Consider the following 26162-nt stretch of genomic DNA (forward strand, 5'->3'; position numbering starts at 1 on the left):
GAGGAAACCAAATTGTGTTCACTTCACAATTGAGCAACAACGAATTACCAAAAGCTATCCTAATAGCCAAAAAGTGAGAGACCCAGGAAGTCTGTGTAGTAACACTAACACTATCAATGTAAATCCTCGCTGAGAACGGGTAGTTCTAAAGGCAGGATGTCCATACATCACAATGAAATGAATTGTTATGTTCAGCGACCAAATCAGCTGAAGCTACTGCATTTCTGATCAATCCTCTGATGCTGGAAGTCAGGGCTCTCCAATCCTGGGCACGGCACTAATGCATTTCTCATTAGCTCTTCCAGCAACAGCTAACGACCTACCAGGTCAAGGGGTTTATACCATGACAGCTATACTTCCATTTTCTCCCCTTGGTTTTTTCCCTGAAATGCAGCGATGCCCAATTTTCTGTGAATATGATCTTTCACCATTTACATGTTCCTTTCAGTGGATCTCCTTTACGCAGGTTTCTGTCAGACCCCATAGAAGGCTGCCAGTTGGGGGAAGCTTACTTCCTGAGTCAGTGACCTAGAGAATGGTGGGGTTCGTGTCCTTGGAGCTTTGATCAGACCACTCACACCTCCAATTTATGGTCCTCCCCTTCCTGATCTTATCTCTAATAGTAACAAGTGGGCTTAGTGATGCTGAGCCCTTGGGGTTCTTCAGCATACCAGAGGCAGCCACCACCCCCAGCCCCCACAGAAAAGGAGATCTCTGCTCCTCTCAGCACTTCTTCTGTCAGGGTTCTGCACTCACTGCTAGTAAAAGACCTATGCTAGCTCTTCCCCTGTGAAAAGCAGAGTCTAGAAACTAACTCAGAGTAACCAAATCACAATGTCACAATATCTATTTGGGGAACAGACACAGACACCCTTAAATACAATTACATAAAAACATTAAACATGCAGAGACATGAGAAATCTAACAGCCCCGTTCATGCAGACGACACGCTAATTAACAAGACTCCCCGACTCGACTCACTGTCCCTCAAAGCTGATTTTTTATATCGACACAGTTCCCATGAATGATAATTTCCACTTACTCTGCTCTGCCAAGGATCCCCAGTGCTTTGCTGAAGGAAAACCCCACAAAAGGCAAATCTTCACCAGAGAAACCTCCAGGGTTCAACTGGCCCGGAAAAGGTAAAGCCCGCGAATTCCTCTCTGGTTCATCAAAATTAGAGGTGTCATCATCAGACTTGAGGGTGGGAACGAAGGGGGGAGGAGCTGATGAAAAACAAAAAGAAAAAAAAAATCCGTCTCATACAATCACACTCTTTCACAGCAAAGGGTCCTGCTCCTTCTCTGCTTGCCCTGGCACTGCAGCTCCTGCCTTTAATCTCACTCACACAAGCAGCGGAGCCCCTGCTCTCAAACAGGATTACAGCAACAAGAGATTAACCTCTTCTTTGCCAACATGGCTACCACTCTGCAGACCATCTTCCATCCTAGTTAAACTGAATTATCTTCTCAGCCAGGTAACGGTCTCACGAAAGCCACCAGGCACAGGCACTTCCGAACTAACCATAGCAAGCCACTTGTTCCGAATCTTTCTAGAATATTTCTATAAAGCCACCCAACTATAAGCATCCCACTGTGATGCCTCCTCTCCAGGACTGTCACAGGCATAAGGAATGATCTAAACCTATTCCTGACACGTCCAAATGAAAAGGTTTTTATTGCCACTGAAAACTGGTCTTTTTCTAAAAGATTTAAAGAGCTGCAACCACTAAATCTTACTAGGTGACTGTAATAGAGAGAAAAGGAGGAAGAGGATTTACTCTCAGGTCCTTAAGGATTTGCAACTCTTCATGGGACAGCACTGCAGTCTGGCTCATAATTATACAAATGCATAAACTGAAGACCTTATGAAATATTAGTTTATTTTCAGCTTACCTTATCTCCTCTCCGCACCCCCCCCCAAATTCACTGCAGTTTAATGAACAAGACGAATGAAGTTCCTCCAGCGACGTACAGAACCCCTGATCACTGGGGATGTGGCTACATACATGAAAAGAATAAACAGAATCTGCAGTACCATTCCTACCTCCTTGCTACATTTCCTCCACTTCTGGCAAACGTGCTGAGCTTCCTTGCTTGAGGAGGCCGACCCTCTTGCATCAGTAGCCAGAACTGAGCTCACGGCTCCAAGCCGCACTCACGGAGTGCAGTGTGCTCCAGCCGTTACCATGGATCCAGCATGGAGCTCCTGTAGCTGAAGGGCTGGAGAGCGAGGAGGACCAGGGAACAGAGAGCACAGCCCCTGCACTGCAGGCTTCCTGCTACTCACTCTGTGCATGCTCTGGGCTTAAACCTACCTGCCTGCATCCATGACAGATGCTGATGCTTCTCTGACTGACACAAGCAGAATGAGTCACTCGCTGCTGGGGCTTGCTAGCTCCCTCTGGCTGCCAAAGCCTTTCACAGCCCAGACTTTTTTAACTCTTTATTCTCTAGAATGACAAATCTGTGTTTAATCTACCACCAGAGAGAAGCAGCAGTTTGTTTCTGCTCACAGACAAAAATCTGCCTGTACAAAATACCCCAATTACAACAATGCTCAAGTTTCATTAGTGACTCTCCAGAGAAAATGCTTCCTGGAAGGGGAGAGGGAGAGGGGCAAGGGGAGATTTGAAGGAATAAGGAAGCCAGTTTAGAGGGCTCATTTCTTCAAAGAAAGTCAAAAGAGCATTCACATAACTTTAAGTGTATTTGGAAAATAAGGAGAAGGAAGGTGAGAAATATAAAATGTGCAACACCAGAAAATTATTTAACACCTCCAAGTTTCCTCAAGAGAATTTAAGTCTTCACTTTAATGTGAAAAAAATCTACTTGCTTTTAGACACATGAATTACTTTTTTTTTTTTAATTACCAGGTTGGAAAGGAAAATTCTAATATTGTCCGCCCTGTTCCTTATTCTCCATATATACAGCGACATAATTTCCAAAGCAAAAATCCAACCTGAATTTAAATGGCTCTCCCAAGCGTATTGTAAAAATGGAAGAGATAAAAACTAAAAGAAGATAAAAATATGTAAGTAGGCAACAGGAAGAGATTTCCTGAGACAAGTCGATCTCATTACTAAACACCCACAGGATGGTTGGAGCTTTAGAAAACAGTCCCTGTGTAGTGTTTGTTTTGTACAGTGTAAAACAAATCTATAGACATCTATATAACATCTAGCTATTTGTATTATGTCATTCCCACCAAGTTATATATATTCTCTTTCCAATTTAAGCTGTTCTCTTCCAGAGATAAAAAGAATCCCTCTCCTGAGTGGAGAGTTTTAACCTAGGGTAGGATTCACCTTCAGTAAAATTATAGACTAGAAATTCATTACTAGAAAAATAAATATCCTCTCTAAAAACTCTAGCACTATAATATAGTTTAATGTAGTCAAGATCAATTTAATGGCTCAGTAAATCCTCAAGGTAAGAACAAGAGAAAGTAGAAGATACCAAATAACACACTGGAAGATCTTGCTGTTACAAAAGAAATTTAGCAACATACCTGCCAGGGAAATGCTTAAAGAAGAACAAGGCAGACACAGCAGGTACAAGGTACAAAAGGAATACCTATAGACCACGGTGAAGCATGAGCTGAAGAGCCAGACATGATTCGATATTCAGAAAATCACAGAAGTTGAGAATCAGAAGAGACCTCAGTGTCCCTCCAGTCCAAACCATACATCAAAGGAACCCTCAAGATAACACAGCCCACGAGCCCAAGTCACCCAGACTCTGCTGGAAGATCTCCAGGGAGGGGGAACCTACCATTTCTCCGAGCTTCTACCCACTGAATCTGGCACCGCCCCCTGGGGCCGGACAAGGCCCACCTAACCCCTCTCTCACTCACTGACCCTTCCACTACTTCTAGACACTCTCTTCTCATGGCTCAATGTTTGCAGTTCTTCAGTTGGTCCTCACCTATCGTGGCTCAAGGGCTCAAAGTCCTTCACCAGCCTCTGGAAACATTTTTCTTAATGTCACTGAATGATTTTTTAAAAATTTTTATTTGAACTTTTAAATTATTTTGCTTTTTCCAAATAACATTTACTTTCTCTTCTTTCCAATTCCACCTCCCAACTGGAAGGAAGAGGGGAAGGGAGAGGGGGCAGACAGGAGGGAGGAAATTTATAATATGCAGTTAAAAAAAACCAAAATCTTGCACTGACCACATCTAAAAAAAAATGTATGTCTCATCTTCCTCTTGAGTCTATAACTTCTCTGGCAGAAGGTAAGTAGTCAAGTCGAATCAAGTCAACAACCGATTATTTCATAATTATCGCATGCCAGGTACCTTGCTAAGCACTGGGGAAGATGCTTCAACATCGGTCCTCTGGAATTATACCTGTTCACTGCATTGATCAGAAGTCTTAAGCCGTGCACAATTATCTGTCTTTACAATGCTGTTATTGTATAAACTGATCTGGTTCTGCTCACTTCGCTCTGCATCAGTTCATTCAAGTCTTCCCAGGTTTTTCTGAAACTGTCCCTTTCATCATTTCTAACTGCACATGACATTCCATTATATTCATATATCATAATTTGTTTGGCAGTTCCTCAATTGATAGACAATCACTTAGTTTCCAGTTTTTTGCCATCACAAAAGAAGGAAGGGAAGGAAGGAAACAAGCATTTTTTAAGTGCCTACTATGTGCCTAGCACTTTACAAATATCATCTCAATCGATCCTCACAACAATGCTGACAGGTAAATGGTGCTGTTATTATCCCAATTTTACAAGTGAGGAACTGAGGCGGTGGTTAAGTGACTTGCTCAAAGTCACACAGCTAGTAAATGAGAGGTCACATTTGAACTCAGGTCTTCCTAACTCCAGGTCCAATGCTCCATCTACTGTGCCACCTAGCTGCCTCAAAAAGAGCTGTTAAAAATATTTTTTTGTACGATATAGGTCTTTTTGCCAAAAGTGGTTATCACTTGGTCAAAGGGTGACCTTTCGGGCATAATTCCAAACTGCTTTCTAGAATGTCTGAAGTAATTCATAGCTCCACCAACAGCACATTAGTGTGCCTGTTTTCCTGCAACTCTCCAACAGTTGTCATTTTTGCCAATCTGGGTGTGAGATGAAACCTAAGACTATAATTTGTACTTCTCAGATTATTAGTGATTTGGAGCATTTTTTTCATATGACTGTTAATAGCCTGGATCTCTCCTTTTGAAAACTGCATGTTCACATACTATAAGCAATTACAAATTGGGAAATGGCTCTTAGTCTTATAAACTTGAATCCATTACTTATATTTCTTGGAAATAAGATCTTCAGGGAAATTTAAGGCAAAAATTTTTTCCAGATAACTTTTTCCCTTCAAATTTTAGCTTTGTTAGGCTGAGGGAAAGGAGGGGGAGGAGAAGGAATAACTTTAATTTTACGTCTCCTCTGTATACTCCCTAGATTATCAATGTACATCTTAAATCATGGTGCCCAAAATTGGAAATTATATTCCAAATACAGTCCAGGGACTACCACCTCTGTATTCCTGGACGCTATGACCTTCTTAATGCAGCCCAAGATGCCATTAACTGTTGTGGCTGCCATATCACACTGCTGACTCATATTAAGCTTGTAGCCCAGGTGTTTTGTTGTTGTTGTTTTCAAAACAGTAGCTATCTAACCATCTCTCCCCACAACTCGGTCTGGTGAAGTTAACTTTTTTTGAACCCAAATATCTCACATTTATCCCTAATCAATTTCATCTGATTAGATTTAGCCTAATGCTGTACCTCTCAAGATCTGTTTGCTTCCTGATTTCATCATCCACTGTGTTAGGAAAGACCTGAGTTTGAATACTACCCCAGACACTTACTAGCATGTGACTACAGGCAAATCACTTATGAGAGGGTTAGGCTTGAGAGCCCCTAAGGTCCTCTCCAGCTTTAAATCTTCGATCCTATTCCTCCTAGCTCTCTGACTTCCACAAATCTGATGAGCGTACATACCACACAGGTCTTTGAGTACCACCTAAGTTTCTGATTTAAACATTAAACAACATAGGGTCAAAGAAAGATCCCTGAAGTAGTCCACTGGAGACCTCCCTGCAATGCTGACATGGAACCATTAACTTTTCGAGTCTAGAAACTCAACCAGTCCTGATTCCATCTTATTGTATTATTTTCTAATCCACGTCACTCCATCTTCTCCACTAGAAGAGAACGAGACACTTTTTCAAAAGGTTTGTTACAGATTTAGGTAAACTATATCCACAGCATTGCCTTAATCTACTAGTTTAGAAAACCTATCAAATAAGGAACTGAGGTTAGTCTATCATGACCTGTACTTTTTTTTTTTTTTTTTAGTGAGGCAATTGGGGTTAAGTGACTTGCCCAGGGTCACATAGCTAGGAAGTATTATGTGTCTGAGGTCACATTTGAACTCAGGTCCTGTGACTCCAGAGCCAGTGCTCTATCCACTGCACCACCTAGCTGTCCCCATGACCTGTTTTTAAAGTCACAAAATCACCACTTCCCCATCTAGATGTTGGCAAACCATCTCCTTAATGATCTGTTTTAGAATTTTTCCAGGAATTGAAGTCAAGGTCACTGGCCTATAATTTATACTCTACTCTTCTCTTCTCTATTTGAAAATTTAGGACTTTTTCCTTTCTTCAACTTTGTGATACTACTCTTATTTTCCATGTTCTTTCACATGAGCTAAAACATAATAGATTCTGTTTCAGCCCCGTATTTTAACTCTGTATCTTTATATTTCAAGTGTGCTTCTTATAAATAGCATATTGTTGGATTCTGGTTTCTACTCCATTCTGTAATCTTCTTCCATTTTGTGGGTGAGTTTATTCATTCATATTCACAGTTATGATTGCTGTGTATTTCCTTCCAAACTATTCTCTAATACTTTTCTTTCTTTTTTCCTTGTCCTGTCTTTAAGAGTCTGTTTTGCTTCTGATTAATGCCTCCTTGAAAGTACCCTCCCTCCCCCCAAAAATAAAAAAATAAAGTTCCTTCCCTCTTATCTCCCCCACTTTCCCTTAATCCCTCTCCTTCCTATGTGCCTGTAAGGTTAGATGCATTTCTCTGTTTGGCTGTGTGTATGTGTATGTTTCCCTCCTTTATCCTGTTCAGATGAGTGAAGCTCAGTATCTTCTGCTGCCTTCCCACTACTCCCTCCCTGCTGCATAAACTCCTGCTTTGCACCCCCATTCTCCCTCTCTCTTCTACACTTTGCCAGTATGTTCCTCTTCCCTGTCCTTTCCATTCTTCTTCTGAGATCACCAAAACATAACAAGATCATTCCCAGGCCCTCTGTCTAATTAGACTCCTTCTGTGGCCCCTGGTGCTGGGTCATCTCCAGGGGTCCTGATCTATATCTAGCCATTGGACCCGGAGAGCTCCGGAGGAGAAAGTGAGGCTGGTGACTTTGTACAGGCCTCTCTCACTTCAATCCAATTCACCTGCAAGTCACGGTATCATCTTTCTGATGTCCTGGTCCTCTTCAAGAATGAAGGATAAACCACAACCACAGACAACATTTCCTGTTGATGTCAGAGTTCTAAGGGACTACACATATCACCTCCCCATATAAGAATGCAAACAATTTAATTTTATTTAGTCCCATATGACTACTCACTCATGTTTGACCTTTTATGGTTCTCTTGATACCTGTGTTTTCTATGTCAAATTATATACTCAGTTCTGGTCTTTTCATCAGGATTGTTTAGAAGTCTTCTACTTTGTTAAATATCCATTTCCCTCTGTAGTATTATACTGCTTCGCTGAGTAGGCTATTCTAGTAGGCCTAGATCCTTTACCTTTTGTAATATCATATTCTATGGTCTCCACTCCTTTGGAGCAGTGGCTGCTAAATCTTGTGTGATCTTGACTGTGGCTCCTTTGTGTACTTGAATTCTTTCTGTTTGTGGTATTTTCTCCTTGATCTGGGAGCTCTGGGCTTTTGCTTCATTATTCCGGGGTGTTTTCATTCGGCGGTTTCTTTCAGGGGGACACTGGTGGATTCTTTCAATTTCTACTTTGTCCTCTGGTTCTAAGGTACTGGGACAGTTTTACTTGATAATTTCCTGAAATATGATGCGTAGGCTCTTTTTTGTTCATGTCTTTCAGTTATTCCATGATTCTTAAATTATCTCTCCCCAATCTGTTTTCCAGATCAGTTGTTTTTCCTATGAGACATTTCATGGTTTCTTTTTTCAGACTTTTGACTTTGTCTTATTATTTCGTGATGTCTCATAGAGTCATTAGCTTCCATTTGGCCACTTCTAATTTTCAGTTATTTTCTTTAGTAAAGTTTTGTACCTCTTTTTAAAAGCTTTTACTTCTCTTTTCCTATCATTCTTCCCTACCTCTCACTTCTTTTCCCATTTCTTCCTTTACCACCTTCATTCAATTTTTTAACTCTTGCTTTAACTCTTCTAGGAATTTATGTTTGGCTTCTGTTTGATGTGCATTCTTCTTTGAGGCTTTGCTTGTAGGAGTCATTCTACAAGTCATTCTCATCTGTGTTAGTGCCATGAGCTTCCCTGTTGCAATAAGTGTTCTTCATGGTAGGACTTTTTTTGTTTGCTCATTCTTCCCACTTCTTGACTTTATTAGTACGAGACTCTGCACACACTTCTGGGGGCGAGATATCTGGCCCGAAGCTGCTTTCAAGGTCAGGCTGGGAATCTGCAAGTTTTTAGTGCTCCTAAAGTGATGTGACCTCAGATGGGAGTTCTGTTCACTTTCCTCCTTGTCTAAGCTCTGAAAATTCCTGACTCAAGTTTGGGTCTGTAGGCTTGCCCTTGGGAGTTTCTGTAGACTGCTACAGGACTCAAGTCACTATTGTCCACTGAGAAGCTCTATGATTCAGAGCAGCTGAACTTCCTGCTCTGCTATGGTCTGGAACTCTAGTCCTGGTTATTCCAATGCAGGTTGACATGCTGGGCTAAAGGCTAAAGAATTGAATCTCAGCTCTGCTCCTGGAATCAGAGCCATTCAGCAACATTTCTGGAACTTCCTCCTTGCTCAGTACAGAGCTAGAGACAATGCTTGTGACTGCTCCTTTCCAACCTAGATCTGTGGCCTAGAACTGGGCAGTGGGCAACAGAGCTGGCTGCCAGATGTCACTCATTCCTGTACCCAGCATTGGTTCAGGGATCCCCATGGATCTTTCTGCCCTGGTGCTTCCTTCCCTAGTGCTCATTCTTATCCCTCTTCAGTTTTTGGGTGCTAGAATGCTCCTGTCCCCCATTCTCTCCTGGCCAGACCCCATCCCTAGGACCCACAGATTTCATCTATCTCCCTAAGCCACTCTAGGCTGGAAAAATGACTCACTGTGACTTCTTCTTGGCTTTCCCAATCATAATTCAGTCTGGTCCCATTTTCTAGATCATCGTGGGGGAAATCTGGTAAGAAGCTAGGCTGTACCACTTTCTCTCATTGCTCCATGTTGACTCTACCTCCTTCCATGCCCTTTCAGAAATCACTGACAGTGGCTTGGCAATCACATATTGTAATCTGCAATTTGCTCAATAATCACACACTACTATCAAAAAATCTATATGCTAGTGAAATACGTTAATGCGTATGGTGTCCAAGAGTAATTCTCCTCTTGATTAGATGGAAATTCTTATTACAAAATTGTGTCTAATTCGGGATGCCACTTTTTAAGAGGATATGACTAAATAAACCAAAGAAAAAGACAACCAAAGTAAATTAAAAGTTTTTTTAACAGTGTACAGGTTCTTATTTTATACAGGTACTATGCATATACAGGTTCTTAGTTTCTATTTTATTTAATTAGAGGGTTTTTTAAAAGTTTGAATTAGTATGAATAAGAGAGGACTGATGGATGACTAACGTCCTCCTATGAGTTTTTATCATGTTTGTTGAAGACAAACAAGAAGAAATGGTCTGAAAACACAAGAGGTTGATGATAGGCATGGAGGAGAACTGCCTGACACTAAAAGCTGGCATTCATAAAAACAAGGGGAATGTGAAATTCTTTTTTTCTGGTTTTTCTTTGTTGTTGTTGTTGCTTTACTTCAGACATCTGTTTGAGATACTAAATGAAAGAAAAAAGCATTTATAAGGTCTCCATTAGATGCTCCAAACACTCTGCTAAAATGTACGGAGTATCGACACAAAAGGAAAGACTGCTGTTGTTGCAGTTCGTCCTTGGTTCTCAAAGGGGACCAAAATGACATCACCATGTTTGGGTCAAGGAACAGTGCGCCCAACCACGGCTGATCAGAACAACATGAGCTGGGAAGGCTCTACCACAGGTTGGGCAGAAATAGTCCATATGAACATTTGGAGTGGAGATGTCTCTTAGATTTGCACATCTCACGTTTCTTTTGAACTACTGCAATTCTGCTTTGCTCATAGAGCTCAGTGCTTTCTTTGATGTGGGCACACCATGCTGGGCGGTGCTGTGCCAACGTGTCCTCATCTCACAACTGATTCCAAAATTCTTTAGTGAGACCTTGAGAGTGTCCTTGTATTTCTTCTTCTGACTTCCTCATGAGCACTTGCCCCGTGAGTTCTCTGTAAAACAGTCTTTTAGGCAAGCATATGTTTGGCCTTCAAACAAAATGGCCAGCCCATCAGAGTTGCACTCCCTGCATTAGAGTTTGAAAGCTCTATGCAGTTCAGCTGGAGAAAGGACCTTATCTTGCCAAGTGATCTTCACAATCTTCCTAAGATAATTCAAATGGAAGTGATTTAGTTTCCTGGCATGATGCTGGTAGACCGTCCAGGTTTCACAGGCATACAACAATGAGATCAGCACAAAAGTTCTGCAGACCTTTATTCTGGTAAGCAGCCTAATACCAAAAATAGGCCCTTCCTTCAAGAAACTAACATTCTAAAGGCTGAAATCACACAAATATAGTAAAGCATGGCCACAAAGGGGTGTTTTGGCCATTGAAATTATAGAGATGGTAAGTAAGACCAGAGAGTAGTAGATTGACACACTCCAGACCAAAGGCAGAGTTGATTAATTATGGTCCATGATTATAAGACTAAAAGGTTGGAGGAGCTACAGGTAACTGGTTGGCAGAAGAGGCCATGGAAAAGGTTCCCTAAGAGGAAATATTACAGGATGCCTAGGAGCTTTTCTGAAAGTGTTCCAAGAGAGGCAGTCACCAATCAAGAGAGTGAAGCCACTGCAGGAACAATTCCTATAGGCGCATGAACTTAAGTACAGTTTAAGCTAAGGAACTTTATAAATATTTTTGCATTTCTAAGATGCATGTCAGAATAAGACTTTGGAAACAGAGTTATTTTAAGAGCTATGGTTAAATTCTTTTCTATAATTTCTTTTGTTATTCCGACATTCAATAAAAGATTTTTACAAGAAGAAATGCAAACAAAAATCAAGAAGGAAAAAAAAATTGGATTTGCTCAATGTTCCTTCACTTCTTTTTCAATGACTACATCTGAGCTACAGTCACCCCACTAACTATTTCTGGCATCGCAGACAACATTAATTTTGGGGCTATGAATGGAACCTTCAATGACTATTTCTCTGGGCTAATTAGGCATTTCGTTGTATCATCTGACCACTCCATGATAATCAGTACTTTAGTGAACTGAAGAGTTAATGCATCCCACCAAAGGGTCTGATTTACTTGTGAAGATCTGGCATAGTATTAAGTCTTAGAAGGAAAAAAAAAAAATGCCTAAACTTATCCCATGCAGATCCTAGGACTTTTTAATCATCCCAGAGTTTACAGACAGTGACATTATATTCAAAGCAGCTGAAGTAAATGAGTACCAGTTATTATAGTGCCATGTACATAAAGGAACATAAATAAATGTTGTTTGATAATGATAATGAATCTCTGTTCAGAATTATGCCAGGGACACAGCGAGCATTCAATAAATATTAAATCAAACATTTTCAATTTCATTTTCTAAAAGGTACTTCTGGTAACCAAGATTTTTACCACCAACAAAAAATATTCAAGTGACTAATGTTGAGCTGTGCAAGGTGCTAAACAAAAGAAATATAAGAACTAGCCACTTACATCTTACTGGTCAAAATTTAAGCCATATGTTCACATTTATGACATTACACTTCTACATGAACAAAAAGTATATCATACACATCCCACAGAAAAGCATAGTTTTAGCATAGGTGATGAAGATAAATATATAATCGGGATAAAGATCAGAGAAAGTGGCCATAAAGGTTTCATGTCCAGACTAGGCAAAGCTTGAAGATGCAGTAAATTATTGTGATTGCCATAAGAAGCCTTCATGAAGATGATGGGATTTCAGCAGTGTCTTACATGATAAAAGGAAAAGGGGAGACTTAGAAGTCTAGAGTAAGAAGCATATTCCATTCCTACAATGCCATTTAGTGAAGTTTCAGAAGTCAGGATGGGACATGGGAGTCCAAAGAAATGACAAAGAGATGGGCCTGAAATGAATATGGGAGAGGGCAGCTAGGTGGCACAGTGGCCCTGGAGTCAGGAGGACCTGAGTTCAAGTCTGGGCTCAGACACATAACACTTAACTAGCTGTGTGACCCTGGGCAAGTCACTTAACCCCACTGCCTAGCCCAAAAAAAAAAAAATGAATATGGGACACGAAAGGGAATAGGAAGTGATGAGGAACCTGAAATAATCTCAGCTATACTGTAAATGATAAATCTGCATTTGATTTCAAGAAGGGAAAGCCATAGAAAAATAGTTTCAGATTGCATCTCTTACCTTATTGCACAAAATAATTCCAAGTGGATAAACATTATGAAAAATAATAAAATATATTATAATTAGAGAAACATTTGTAACTAGATAAAAGGATAGAAGATACCAGAAATGGCAAAATGATTATCTCAATTACATAAAATTGAAAAGTTTTCACACATTACAAAACCAATGCAGATACAATCAAAAGTTAATGGACTTAGGGAAAAAATGTCTTTGCAAGAAATAGCTCTGATAAAAATGTAACATCCAAAAATGTACAATGAAGACATAAAATTAAGAATTATTCTCCAGTAGAAAAGCAGTCAATGGAGTCAGCCAAAAATATACAAACTATCAAGCACCAGAGAAAGTGTTCAAAAATCAGTAAGAGAATTTTTTTTGATTGAGCTATCACTGCACAAAAATCAGCCATCGAAGATGCTAAAAGAAAAAGAAATCTCATCATGAGAGGAGCTGTGGAAAAGCAGGACCAGTAATTCACTGATAATGAATTTATCCAACCATTCTAGAAAACAACTTGGAATTATTGAAGAAAAGATTCTAAATTGTTCCTACCCCTAGATCCAGGGAGTCTTCTATTGGGAAATATATTCCAAGAAGGTAACCAACAAAAAGCAACACTCATATGTACAAAAATATTCCCAGCAGCATTATCTGTGAAAACAAAAAGCTAAAAACAAAATAAATACCCAACAACTGAGAAATGGCTGAACAAAGTGTGCCATAAGGAATGATAAATATGAAGAATTTAGGGAAATATATGGCTTGTATGAAGTATTAGAGAATAAAGGAAGCAGAAAGAAACAAAAGAAAACAATATACTATGATAGCAATGTAAATAAAATCAAAATTGAAAGACAACAAAACTCTGGTCAAATACAACAGTCAATGGAAATACATTTTGTCAAAGTTAAAGGAAATATCCTTTCTGTTAAGAACTGATACTTTTGCGGGGGAGAAGGGAGAAAATTCCTTCATACAGGACTTTATCAGGGTTTTTGTTGGGAAGTATTTGTGGTGTCAAAACAAAATGTAGGAAATAAAAAAAAAATAATAATGAAAGAAGAGGAAGCCATTACAAAGCTTTAATGAAATGAAATAGCACGATCAAAGCCACAGAAAGACCAAGTCATTTTGGCTGGGCTAGCAAGGATAGACTGGAAAGCACTGGTGCTGAAAATCTGGTATGAAAAAGGTGTAACAGTTCAGGCAAGAAATAACAAGCTCCAATACTAAGCTAGGGATGATATAGAAAAAGTAGAAACAGGAAATACCACGCGAAAACGAAGTGGTCAGATTAAGCAGCTAAGTCAAAGGCAGAAATGAGTCCGAAAGACTTTGGAGGTTTATAACATTGAATGAATGTATAACGGCACTGACAGTGAAGTTGGCTACGGAAAAAAGTAATGCAAGTTTGATGAGAAGCTTCTTCTTCATCAATGTCAACAAAACCTCCAATTTGAGATATGTATGAGACACAGAGCTTCATGGGATTGAGGCAAGAGAATAAGCTAAAGGGTTGACATATATTTATGTATCATCCAGGTATAGATAGTCGAGTCAATGAGAGCAAACTGAGGAACAAGGTGACTCATTGGTGAGAAAGAGATTGATATCATCATCAAACAAGACACTATAAGACATGCAAAAATATGAGTCAAGTTAGATTCTCTTTCAAATAGATAAATAACTGATGAAAAATCATTCTAGCTCATTGCTTATTAAAAGAATCATAAAAGGATGTCAGGGACCCATTTATACAATCTGATGGCTGGTCTGTACTATACTATTTTCAAAGTAACTAAACATGGAGCCACTAATCCATATATAAGGATCCCTGTCAGAGGATAGTGACTTAGTTTTAAAATACCTTATTTACGTGTTATTGTATTTTTATTTATTTCACTAAATATTCCCCAATTATATTTTAATCTAGTTCTGGCCTGCCCAGGAGAGTTGCCACCGTCTATGTGTTTGAACCTCTTTCTTAGAGGATTTAATATAGTTTCCTAGCCATATCTGAGAAGAATCAGTGTTTGAGAAGTGTATTGAGAAGTCAGTCCTAGGCTTTCTATCACTCAGGGATTCCAGTACTCTTTTCCTTTAGTATCATTTCTATTTTTTAAAATTGCTCCTTTTTGTAGAGCTGTAATGATATAGAATCACATAAGCCAAGATTTGCAAGGAATTTTAGACGTCATTTGATGGAAGTTAGGTGGTGCACTGCTGGGCATGGAGTCAGGAAGACACGATTTCAAATCTGGCCTCAGACACTTACTAGCTGACAAGACTGATGTAACAAAACAACAACGCAAACAGACTACTAAAGTTATTCAGATAATTAATCCCTGTACACTGAATGACATAACCGAAAATAATTTAGTTGAATAAGTGCTGATTGTTTCTAAGAGATTAGAGAATAATGCTAAACAATACAACAGTGAAATAAATGCTTCCAGAATAACTCAAATCCAAGCTTTTAACAGGAAAATAAAAAATCAACTATACAGCAAATATACGATTTATACCATTTTGCGAAGAATGATTTATGAAAATGTTGCAGATGGAAATATCTGAACAGAAAGTTACATCATCAAAGCGGCTCACAACCAGAAACCATCAAGTCTTTGCTTCATGCTGAATTGCTCGTGACGTTTCATTCAAATGCTGCTCTATTCAGAAGCAAGCCTGACTTTGTGATTTCTCACTTTAGCTCTTAACTGACGTGCACTGATAACATGCTTACTTTACCAGCTAGAGAGATGTCATCCATTTTGTCAGATTATTTATTTACAACATGTGAAAATTGCTGCTGTTTATTCTTCGTCTCAAAGAGGACCATGACACTAGGGAGGTGATGCCATGACGTGCAAGTGAATTAGATTTAAGTCAGGGAGAGCTGTGCAAGGTCACCAGCCTCACTTTCTCCTCTGGAGGCATTTGGGTCCAGTGGCCAGATATAGATCAGGACAACAGGACATGGTCCAGGATGCACTGGGGGACCTGGGCCTTTTCAAGCTAAGGTCTTCAACTTGTCTCAGTCTGACTGAGGCAAAGCCCATTCAGTGATTAAGGCTTAAAAAAGAAATGAGGCAAAGAACAGCCTCTTTAAAAAAAAATAGATCTCGGAGGGGAAGACCCTCAGGGTTTCTGGCCAAAACGGAAACAATTGCTATTTATATTCATTCTGAGCCAATCAGGGCCCAAACAATGACCAAGTAGGGCTTGGTCAGTTGGCAACATGGGAAAATTAATACAGTGGCCAAAGTTCTGAAATAATATCACATCACAAGGATCTAGAAACAAGTGATCATAACCACTCTTAATTAGTTAGGTTTCCAAAATAATGAATCAGGTTTCAGAAATTGTCATTATGAAATTGTTAAACGCCCACCATTCCTATCTCCAGTAGATTCTGCATGATTCTAGGAGTTCTCTTGGTAGAAGCCTGGTGAATAATGAGAACAGGGCTATTTCTGGTACTCATTATGCCACAAACTAGTGACATTGACCACAGGCAAGTCAATCTCCCTTTCTGGATTTCAGACTCTTTGTAAAATGAAGAGGTTGGCTTAGATGATCTATGACTCTTCAATTTTTGTGTTTGGTTTTTGCAGCATGTGAAGGATAAATGAACAAATACTATGTTCTGTATTTTATCAGAGATAAATTCTGTCAAATAGAAGACCACACACACACAGACAGACACACACACACACACACACACACGACACAGTCCCTTCCAACTCTATCATTGTATGATTCTAAAGTGATGGGTTTCAGTTGACATGTAAAAAACTAAGTTTCATAACTGGCCCTGTTCTTTGCAAACATTTTTAATGTCATTTTTACTCAATGACAGTTATGATATTACCTTTTTCTATGTTCTTAAAAAAGCAAACCATTTATCTATGTAATTTATGCCAGATTCTCTCAGCCATAACAAGTTCAGAAATCTCACTTCACTGAGGTTTAGTAATGCCTGAATTTGAAATTTAATGAAAGCAGGTTTTACTTACAGTTACGAATGTTATTCCAATCAACTTTTGAGAAAAATGGATGGCAACAAAGACCTTCATAATTCAGCCTTTCTTTTGGTCCACACAGCAGACTCTGAATCAGATCAAGAAATTCACTGCTAACTTTGGGGCTATCTGGAAACTTCAGAAACCGCTGTTTTCAAAGGAAAAAAAATATCGTAATGATGATTCTACTTATCTTAACCCTAAACTAAGTTACTACCTTCCATTCATTCAGGTTTTATGAAATAAATAGATGTTCTGCACCATTCATTTCATAATGAACAAAAAGGCATCCTTCCCAAAATAAATGGCCTCTTCACATCATCAAATTTTTTTTTTCTAAACCCGACACTGATAATCACATGAGGAGGACATTTTCACAAGAATGAATCAAGAACAGCTTCGGCAAAACTGACGTATCAGAACATTGCGCCTTCTGAAAGGATGGATGTCTTCTTGCTTATATCAAGCATTCAAAGGCTTTCTAATGTTAACTACCTTTTTTTTTCTTTGCCAAGTAAAATGTAAAACTGTACTGTCAATAATTCTTTACCTGGAAATTCATGATATTATTAAAAGTTTTTGCTGTGGTTCCCTCAGTAAAAGGTGATCTTCCATAAACCATTTCATAAGCAATGACTCCCAATGACCACCAGTCACATTCGGGCCCATGGAAGCCCTTGCCATCTCCATTCATCACTGTCAGGACTTCCGGTGCCATGTAATCAGGTGTCCCAACAGGAAGCTTGGAGTTCACCTAAGAAAACAATTTTTTAAAATTAGTATGACTCACGTACTTTTGGTGGAGTTGTGAACTAGCCCGACTATTCTGGAGAACAATTTGGAACTCTGGGGATTAAAATTGTCCATCCCACAATAAAAGAGACTGAGGCAGCGCTCTGAGCCAATGGCACTTTATTAAAGGGTCCATGGTCTCCTCTAATGAAGTGGACCTCAGATCTTCCTCACCATCTGAGATGTCCCCTTCTTCCAAGACCTTGTATTTATAGAGTATGATACCCAAATATATAAAAGAGGCATAGTGAAATACAGAATCTCATTGATTGATAGACCTTGCTCTTAAGGGACAAAAATGACAGATCAGTTTGAGGGGGGATGGGGTTTGAGGAGTTAGGTGAAGGTTGGATGAAGCATGGGGTATCTCTGCTGACTGGTCATAAGATGGTCACCTGCTTGTGTTAGACAAGAGAGAATGGTCCAGAGGTACAAAAATAAATTGGAGGACTTTTCACATAGTTGAGTCACCTTGATCACCACGACAAGGAAAAACAAGGGTAGAGGACTTCTAGTTACCTTCCTATGATTAAACAAATGAACTTACAATCTACAGCTCACAGTTCTAGGGCCAAATATACAGAACTTACAATCACTACCCCTATATCAAACTGATTGATACTGATTGGAATAGATTAGGGGTCCTCAATGAATCAACTTTCTCACCCTTACACCCAAAGGGCTATACACCTGCACACCCTTTGATCCAACAATACCACTACTAGATCTGTATCCCAAAGAGATCAAAGAAAAGGGAAAAGAACCTATCTGTACAAAAATATTTATAGCAAATCTTTTTTGGGGGGGCAAAGAATTGGAAATCAAGGGGATACCCATCAATAGGGGAATGGCTGAACAAGTTGCAGTATATGACTGTGATAGAAGACTATTGTGCTATAAGAAATGATGAGGGGAATGGTTTCAGAAAAACTTGGGAAGACATATATGAACTGATACAGAGTGAAGTGAACAGAACCAGGAGATCACTGTACAAAGTAACAGCAGTATATTAGGATGATCAACTGTGAAAGACTTAGCTACTCTGATCAAGACAATGATACAAGACAACTCTAAAGAACTCATGATGAAAAATGTTATCCACCTTCCAGAGAGAACTGATGAACTCTGAATGCAGATTGAAGGATTGTTTTTTACTTTATTTTTCTTGGTCTTTGTTTTCTTTTGCAACGTGGCTAATATGACTTGTATAATCAATATCACATTGTTTGCCTTCATAAGAAGTGGGGGAGGGGCAAGAAGGAAGGAGTGAATTTGGAACTCAAAATTATAATAAATGAATGTTTAAAAAATTGTTCCATGTAACTATGAAATATTTAACAAAATAAATAAATATATAATTTTAAAAATTAATGGCCATCTCATAATTATCCATGTAGAAATTCTCTATGTAGGAAAAAAAATGTCAACCTCAATCTGATTTACCTGTTATCCATTATATTTCCAAACCAACTTCTTTCAATTTATATAACTAATTTTATTATTATTCAAAACTATGCCAAGGCAAATAAAATCACATTGCATCTCAACAAAGATTTTTGGCTAATCTGTACCACGGCTTCACTCTAGTCATGCCACTAGCATAGTAATAAGGGCAAACACTGATTTTAAAATGTCAAAATGCTTTACGTGCACAATCTCCAATGGTGGGGACATATAACTCTGAGACCCTAGGAGGGAGGCAGTACAATCATCACTATGCCTACTTTGCAAATGAGGAAACTGAGACTCAAGAGAAATAGAGTGATTCGGCCATTCTGACCATTTCAAACCCTGGTCTCACTGCCCCAATAACAGCAGCCTCTCCCCTCCATCACTCTGCCTCTCCACAGTCAACAGGTATTTTACCAGATATAATATCAGTGATGTGACTGAACTTCTCGTCGTGTTTATGAAAACAAACGATCCCAAATTGTCAAGATGGAGCTGAATGATCAATCTTCACATATTATTGACAAACTGACAAAACACCTGGCACACACTCTATGTTAACAGGTTTTGAAAACTACATAACCGAAAGTGATGTCATTATTTTCAATATTCTCACTAAGCTGCCACTATTATCAATCATAAACAACAAAAAAGACCTACATGCACACAGATAAATGTTTGCTAAAGGCAAAACTGTATAGTCAGAGAAGTGTCTCCTCAGACTCCTTTCTTTAACTCTTCTCTACCCTTCAAGAATTCAGTACCTTTACCCTCTATCAAAACAAGAAAGGATCTGACACACAATTCATTGACTGACCACACAGCCATGGACATCATTCAGTGTCACCTCAATCAGGCAATTTGCATTTTAATCTTTTGATCTCTGCTAGCAGGCTCTGTGCCCTACTAAAAGATATTCAGAGATCAACAAGTAAGTGGTCACACACGTTTTTATTATGTATAAATACATCTGAAGGTAAGAAAAAATATCACACTATGCCTACTGAAAAATCTGACCCTAAAGGTAGATTTACTCATCTTAGGAAGTAACCCAAGGTCTCTTTGCCCAAGCTTGACTACGGCCTATTGGGCTACTGGCCTATTCCCAGAAGGTACAAAAGGTAAAGGAGATATGACCTAATGTTTCTTTCAACATTCGGAGCCTGCTCAATTAAGAGACATTTGGAATCCATTTGGATTCGGCAGCAAGTTCCACCCCTCCACCTTCCTCAGAAGGCAGATCATTCTTCCATAACCCAGTGTCATAGAAGAAATTCAGCAGAGAGTTCAATTTGGAGAGGAATTCTCTATGGATAGTCAGGTCCTCCAGCTGCTCCTATTCATAGATGACATCACGCTGTATTTTCTTTGTCCAGTAATCAGCAAGCAGACGCTGTACTGGAGGAACTGAACCACATTCCTATCAACACTCTTGCTAAAGATGAAACCAGAAGGCATGACAAAGTCACTGCTAAATAAAAAGACAGCTTGTAGGTTCTCTTTGGAGAAGTAAAAATAGAAATGGGCAAAAGACATTTTATCCTAGGCCCAAAGGAACAAGAAACATCATTTCACTGGATTCTTGGTCATCACTTTGTGGTGTTCACAATGAACACAAAGAAAGAGATCGTCAGGAACATCACTGCAGCTTACGTGCCAACACACAAACCATAAAGAACGAAATAATGGAGAAATCCTGCAAAAACCCTGACAAGATTTCCTAAACTAAGTTTACACATATTTTGAGGCTGACAGTATGCAGACAGAAGGCTTAGAGGGCTCAAAGCTGCACATCACGAACACTTTCTTCAGGAAGAAAGTTGGGAGGTGGTAGACATAGTGAGCATGAAATGATACCACAAAAAAAAAAAAAAAATTAAATTGACCATACTGTCTCTGACACGGATCAATTCAAGTCAACTAAGAAAAGTGCCTTCTATGGGTCAGGCACCGTGTACAAGAAAAAGCAACAAGGAGGTCCCTGCCTTCAGGGACCTTACATTCTAACAGGCAAGATGGCAACAAGGTATATAGAGCATAGATGGAAGGCACCTGGAGAGCCCATCAGCCTGGTATCTGAGAGCTGGCAAAGAGCTTTACACTTACGAGCTCATCTGATCATCCACTCCATCTCAAAGAGGAAGTAACTGACTATGGACATCACAGTCATTTCAGAATCATCTGTCTGTTCAGAGTCAGATCATCTACTGTTTAGAAGACGGATCACAGACTAGAGGTGGAAGGGACTTTAAAGGCCATCTAATCTAACCCCCCCAATTTTCAGATGAAAAAACTGAGGCCCACAGAGCTTTACTTGTTTACGTCGTAAGTGGCAGAGCCAAGATTCGAACTCAGGCCCCCTGACTTTCAATTCAGTGCCCCAAGTTCATCCGTCTCTGCCTCGCACCATGCTGCTTCTCCAATGTTGACTTAACTTTTACCAAATCCCATCGCCTTTTCCCTCTCTCAGTTCCTCTTACTTCTTGAACTTGCTCCTCCCCTGCAACCTTCTCTCACAGAAAACAGAAGGAAAATCTAGACGTGGAAATTTCCATCTTTAAATTTCCCTCAATTTCCCCTAAACTTCTCCAAATCAGTACCAATCGCCTTCGGAATTTCCTTCTCCTTACTGAGCTGATTTTGTCTCTCTCCATCGCTCCCCAGCAGATGCTGGAGGATCAGGCTGGGGGATTCTCGGCTCTTGGCTAGATGATTTCTCAGTTCTGTTCCAATTCTATGATTCCAAGAAAAATTCTGTAATAAAAACCTGTACTAAATTGTAACCTTGGCTTAACGCAGTAGACTTCTTTCCTTCATCTTGCTAAGTATCATCTCCACCTCCTCAAACAGCCCGTTGGACAATGAGGCATACAAAGTACAAATGCACAAGCCCACTACCATCAATGCCAGGCAGAGATCACGAGAGCAACGCTGTTGCCGTCCTGCTAGTTTTATCTATAAATGCTATTGGGATAATACGCTTACCTTGGATCTCCTGACAAGCTTACTACAGGCTCACTCTGCTCAGCTGCTTTTTGCTGAGTTGCTTTTTTTTTTTTTAAATATGAAATTTTAATCATTTAATAAGGATAAAATATAGAGTCCAACATGAGTCCAAGAAGTCAAACGCCCAAGTCCAGAGTGGGCAAGCCACGGCTAGATTACAGTCCAGTGGGAAAGAAAAAAACTGAGTGACAAACTCAATACCAATTAGCAGAGACACAGCAGTCAAACAGTCTTGGGCTTTATCAACAGTGAAGACATCCAGGACGAGGGAGACCCTAATCCTACTGCACTGTGCCCTAGTTAGACCACAGCTGGCGTGCTGCGTTAAGTGCTGGCCATGACATTTTAGGAAGGGCACTGACTGTAAGTCTTGCAGCAGAAGCTTTTTTTCTGCTGGTTGAGATGAAGGCACTCCTGGCCAGCCCCGGACTAGACTAGATTAAGTCTGTGTTCTCTTCCAGCTCAGACTCTTTCAGTGCCTGGGGCAATCATCCAATGACTGCAGAACTACAGACCCTGCAGCAGTTCCATCAGCCCACCTCCCCTTCTTGCTTGCAAGCTTTTGCTACTATCTCCTTCCATGTGTTTTAATCTGTCATCACATTAAGTTTGTTTCAAATTACAAAAATAAAGTTTTATTGATCTTTCGTTTTTGTATTATCTACTGAGAGAAATGATGATTAAATAACCAATTATTGGGGAGATCCAGGATTTTTTTCCTTTTTCTATTTCCTCATTCAAAGTTCAGTTTTTCAAGGAGATCCCTGACCCTGCCCAAAATTTTACCCCACCTAAACCATCTTATCTAGGTGGCGTTGTTGCTCCACCCAACCAGAAAACCTTACAAAGAATTTAATCTAAGATGAACCCCTCATTACAACAGGTCCACCTCTCATTATAATATTCATTCTCTTATTAACTGTTAACCTATCAGAATTGATTACTACCCCAACAGGAACACCCACTCTTCCAAGGGCACATAAACATCAAGAAGCCGCCACGATCCATCTTTGGCTTAGAAGAGACAGCCAAATGATCCTTTCATTAATCATCCACTAACAATAATTAATAAAATGACTAATTACTCAGAAAGGACGTCTCTCAAACTTTTCGTTTGTCACACTACATTACTCTGTTTCCTTCCTTTCTCCCACTTCCAGAAAATTAGCCCTTATTAGAATAAAAAAAGGAAAAAAAAAAACCCCAACAAAACTAACCAGCTTCGAGGCCAACATCACAGTCAGTGTTCCACATCCAGCCCCCCATCTCTGCAAAGAAGCAGAAAGTCTTTCCACATCACTTCTTGAGGCCAGGCTTGGCCAGTATAATTTCATAGCCCTCGGTTCGTTTTTGTTGTTGTTCTTTCCAATTACACCATTGTAGTCATTATATGCAACATTTCCTAGTTGTGGTGACTTCACTTTGCATCAGTTCATATGTCTTCCCATGGTCCCATGGTAATATTGCATTACATTCATGTGACCACAACTCTATAATATTGCAAAATTATAAAAGACTTCTTATAAACTAAACTATAGAGAAAATTCTAACTATTCTTTGATTATCAACATCGAAGAGGCATGAAAGAGGAAGGATAGAAGCTCACCAAAAGTGCTGACCACCAATAGGTACCCAGATTACAAATGGAAAATGATTATCAATAGATGGCGAGATCCTCCAAATGTTCTATTTGTCAATGGCACTGTGCTGACCATGTCAAGCCCCACAGGGATTTCTCAGTGGGATCCAAAATTAATCAAAAGATATCAGCCTAGTAATCCACAAAGAAAAACATAACAAATGAACCAGTACCGTGACGTGCAGGTTGTACTGAGTCAGTATAACTGTGTGTGTATGTATGTGTGTGTGACAAATACTACATATTAATTACATCTGACAAAATGCGCAGTGCTTTCCATAATCCTAAAACGCTCACTGAATACAAAAAATACATTTGTCTAACATCAATATTCTTCTAATGATTCTAATGGCTAGAGTCACGGAATATCATGTTCTCCAGAGAATCCAAATTGCATATGCCCCAAAAGGCACTAGAAACATATTATGTGCATAAGTAGGATGAGACACATGATTAATGCCTTGCTAGCAAGAAATGGTGTCAAAGACATCACTAAGAAAATAAATACATAGTAGAAGAAGAAAGTAGGCCAGCAATGTAGCGAAAAGTGAGGAATAAAAGATAACCTGAATACTGCACTAGTAACTATAAGTTATTAGAAGTCCAAATAGTGGCCAGCGCACTGGCCCTGGAGTCAAGAGGACCTGAGCTCAAATCTGGCCTCAGACACTATGGAGGAATTACATGAGAGCCCACGGATAAAAATCACATGAAATGACAAATGAATCAGCTGTGATGTGTACTAGTGGAAGGAGTACTCATTGATGAGATGACGTACTCAACAAAGTAAGCACATCAAACTAGACCATGACTGTGAACCTTCACGTCCTAAGAGTTTAGGTACCTTCAGTTGATATGCCTTGTGTTATTTGATGTAAAGAAAACCACAGAGTCTGAATGCAGATCAAAGCATATTATTTGCTTTCTCTCTTTTTTGTTTGCTTGTTTCTTCTTCCTTGTGGTCTCTCTCACTGGTTCTAATTCTTCTTTACAACATGACTAATGTGAAAATAGGTTCAATATGAATCTAGATGTAGAGTCTATATCAAATTGTATGCCGTCTTGGGACGGGGGGATGGGAGAAATGGGGAGAAAATTTGGAACTCAAAATCTCACAGAAGTGAATGTTTGTATGTTGAAAACTAAAAATAAATTAATTAATTAAAAAAAACACAGTGAAAGTATAAGCAAAAGCAATGTTCTAAAGCAGAAAGGAAATGTGAATTATAAACAAATAAGCATTTTTTTTCTTAAGCAAACCACCCAAATTTCTCCCCCAAGTTTTTCTAAATTCATCACCACGTTATTTGTAGTCATTCTGGCAGCTGCTCCAAAGTCTACCAGCTTAATATGGCCCATCCGGTCAATGAGAACGTTCTCTGGTTTGATGTCTCTGTGGGAAAGGCAAACACAAACACTCAAAAACCACGGCTATGCTCTGAACCAATGAGAAATGCTCATACTGAGCTGTCAACTCCGTCAAGCATCTAAGTGTATGTTTTTAGAGATCTAAGTGCAATGAATCATTTTTGAAATATGAGCACATATTTTTGAAGTACAGATTAAAGCAAAAGGAAATGTTGGGGAAAATATGATATAATTGTAGTATTTCAAGTGTCAGAAAAAAACCTACCGCCTCATTTGACAGATAAAGAAACTAAGGCCCAGTCAATAAATGACTCGCCTAAGGCCACACAGGATAAAGAGCTCACAATCCAGCGCCTATTCTCCTCTGCCATGCTGCCTCCCACAGATGTGCAGAAGAGAATGAATACATGTTGGAGGAGGAAAATCTGATAACACCAGGAAGGATAGCATTCTATTCCACCAGATACCTTTAATTCCTTATTGGCACAGTAGTAAACAAACTCCCTGTTCTTCTAGAGCTCTTCTGATCTCCTTAAAGCCGAGTTACCTGCACCTCGTCCTTCCATTTTTCTCCTCTACAACCCAAAGAGCCTTTATCAAGGTTGGGCTGTCAAGCCTTCTGCTCTAGATACAGCTCCCCTTCCGTATGGTTCCTCTTGTCAAGGTACCCATCACTCTACAAAGTTTACTTTTATCCAGCTGCCTGTAAGATTGCTTCAGAATTGGAGTGTACACTCATTTGATGCACAAATAATTTAATGCACTGATTTCTTACAGGACAAATTTTCACTGAGCTACTACAGAATACTCACTCACCGATGGACATATCCCATCTGATGAACACTGTGAATGGCCAATACCAGTTCAGCGAGATAAAACTCCATCATGCTTTCATCTAATTGATCCTCATAGCGATTCAAGAGTGACAGCAGGTCCCCTCCAGGCAGATATTCCATAACCTGCAGAGAATGACAAAACTGTTCAATCACATACAACCACTAGAATTCCTAAATTAAGTCCTCAAACGAAGTCTTTGACATAATACAGTTCTTTCATAAAGCAATCAAGATGTGTGTGGCATTTTAAAGATCAAATCTCTTTAAAAATACACCTTTCTAACAGCCTGAGTATGATATATTCAAAAAAATTATTAATGTGATTTTTAGAAATTACACAAATGTATTTAAAAGTACCTG

The 26162-nt window shown here is 39.4% G+C and overlaps 1 protein-coding gene across 1 annotated transcript in view; it reads right to left on the reverse strand.

Annotated features, from left to right (window-relative positions):
* CIT (citron rho-interacting serine/threonine kinase) overlaps window positions 1–26162 on the reverse strand; it is a 160696-nt gene that overhangs the window by 105148 nt on the left and 29386 nt on the right. Inside the window, exons 6-10 of the mRNA XM_027862269.1 lie at window positions 25783–25925; window positions 24898–24991; window positions 17263–17466; window positions 16707–16860; window positions 1043–1226 (exon numbers count right to left, since the gene is read on the reverse strand). Coding sequence (XP_027718070.1) covers window positions 1043–1226; window positions 16707–16860; window positions 17263–17466; window positions 24898–24991; window positions 25783–25925 — 779 coding nt within the window. The remainder of the gene's footprint in view (window positions 1–1042; window positions 1227–16706; window positions 16861–17262; window positions 17467–24897; window positions 24992–25782; window positions 25926–26162) is intronic.

This window comes from Vombatus ursinus, unplaced genomic scaffold (genome assembly GCF_900497805.2).
Source record: "Vombatus ursinus unplaced genomic scaffold, bare-nosed wombat genome assembly UNPS02001287.1, whole genome shotgun sequence".
Taxonomy (NCBI): domain Eukaryota; kingdom Metazoa; phylum Chordata; class Mammalia; order Diprotodontia; family Vombatidae; genus Vombatus; species Vombatus ursinus.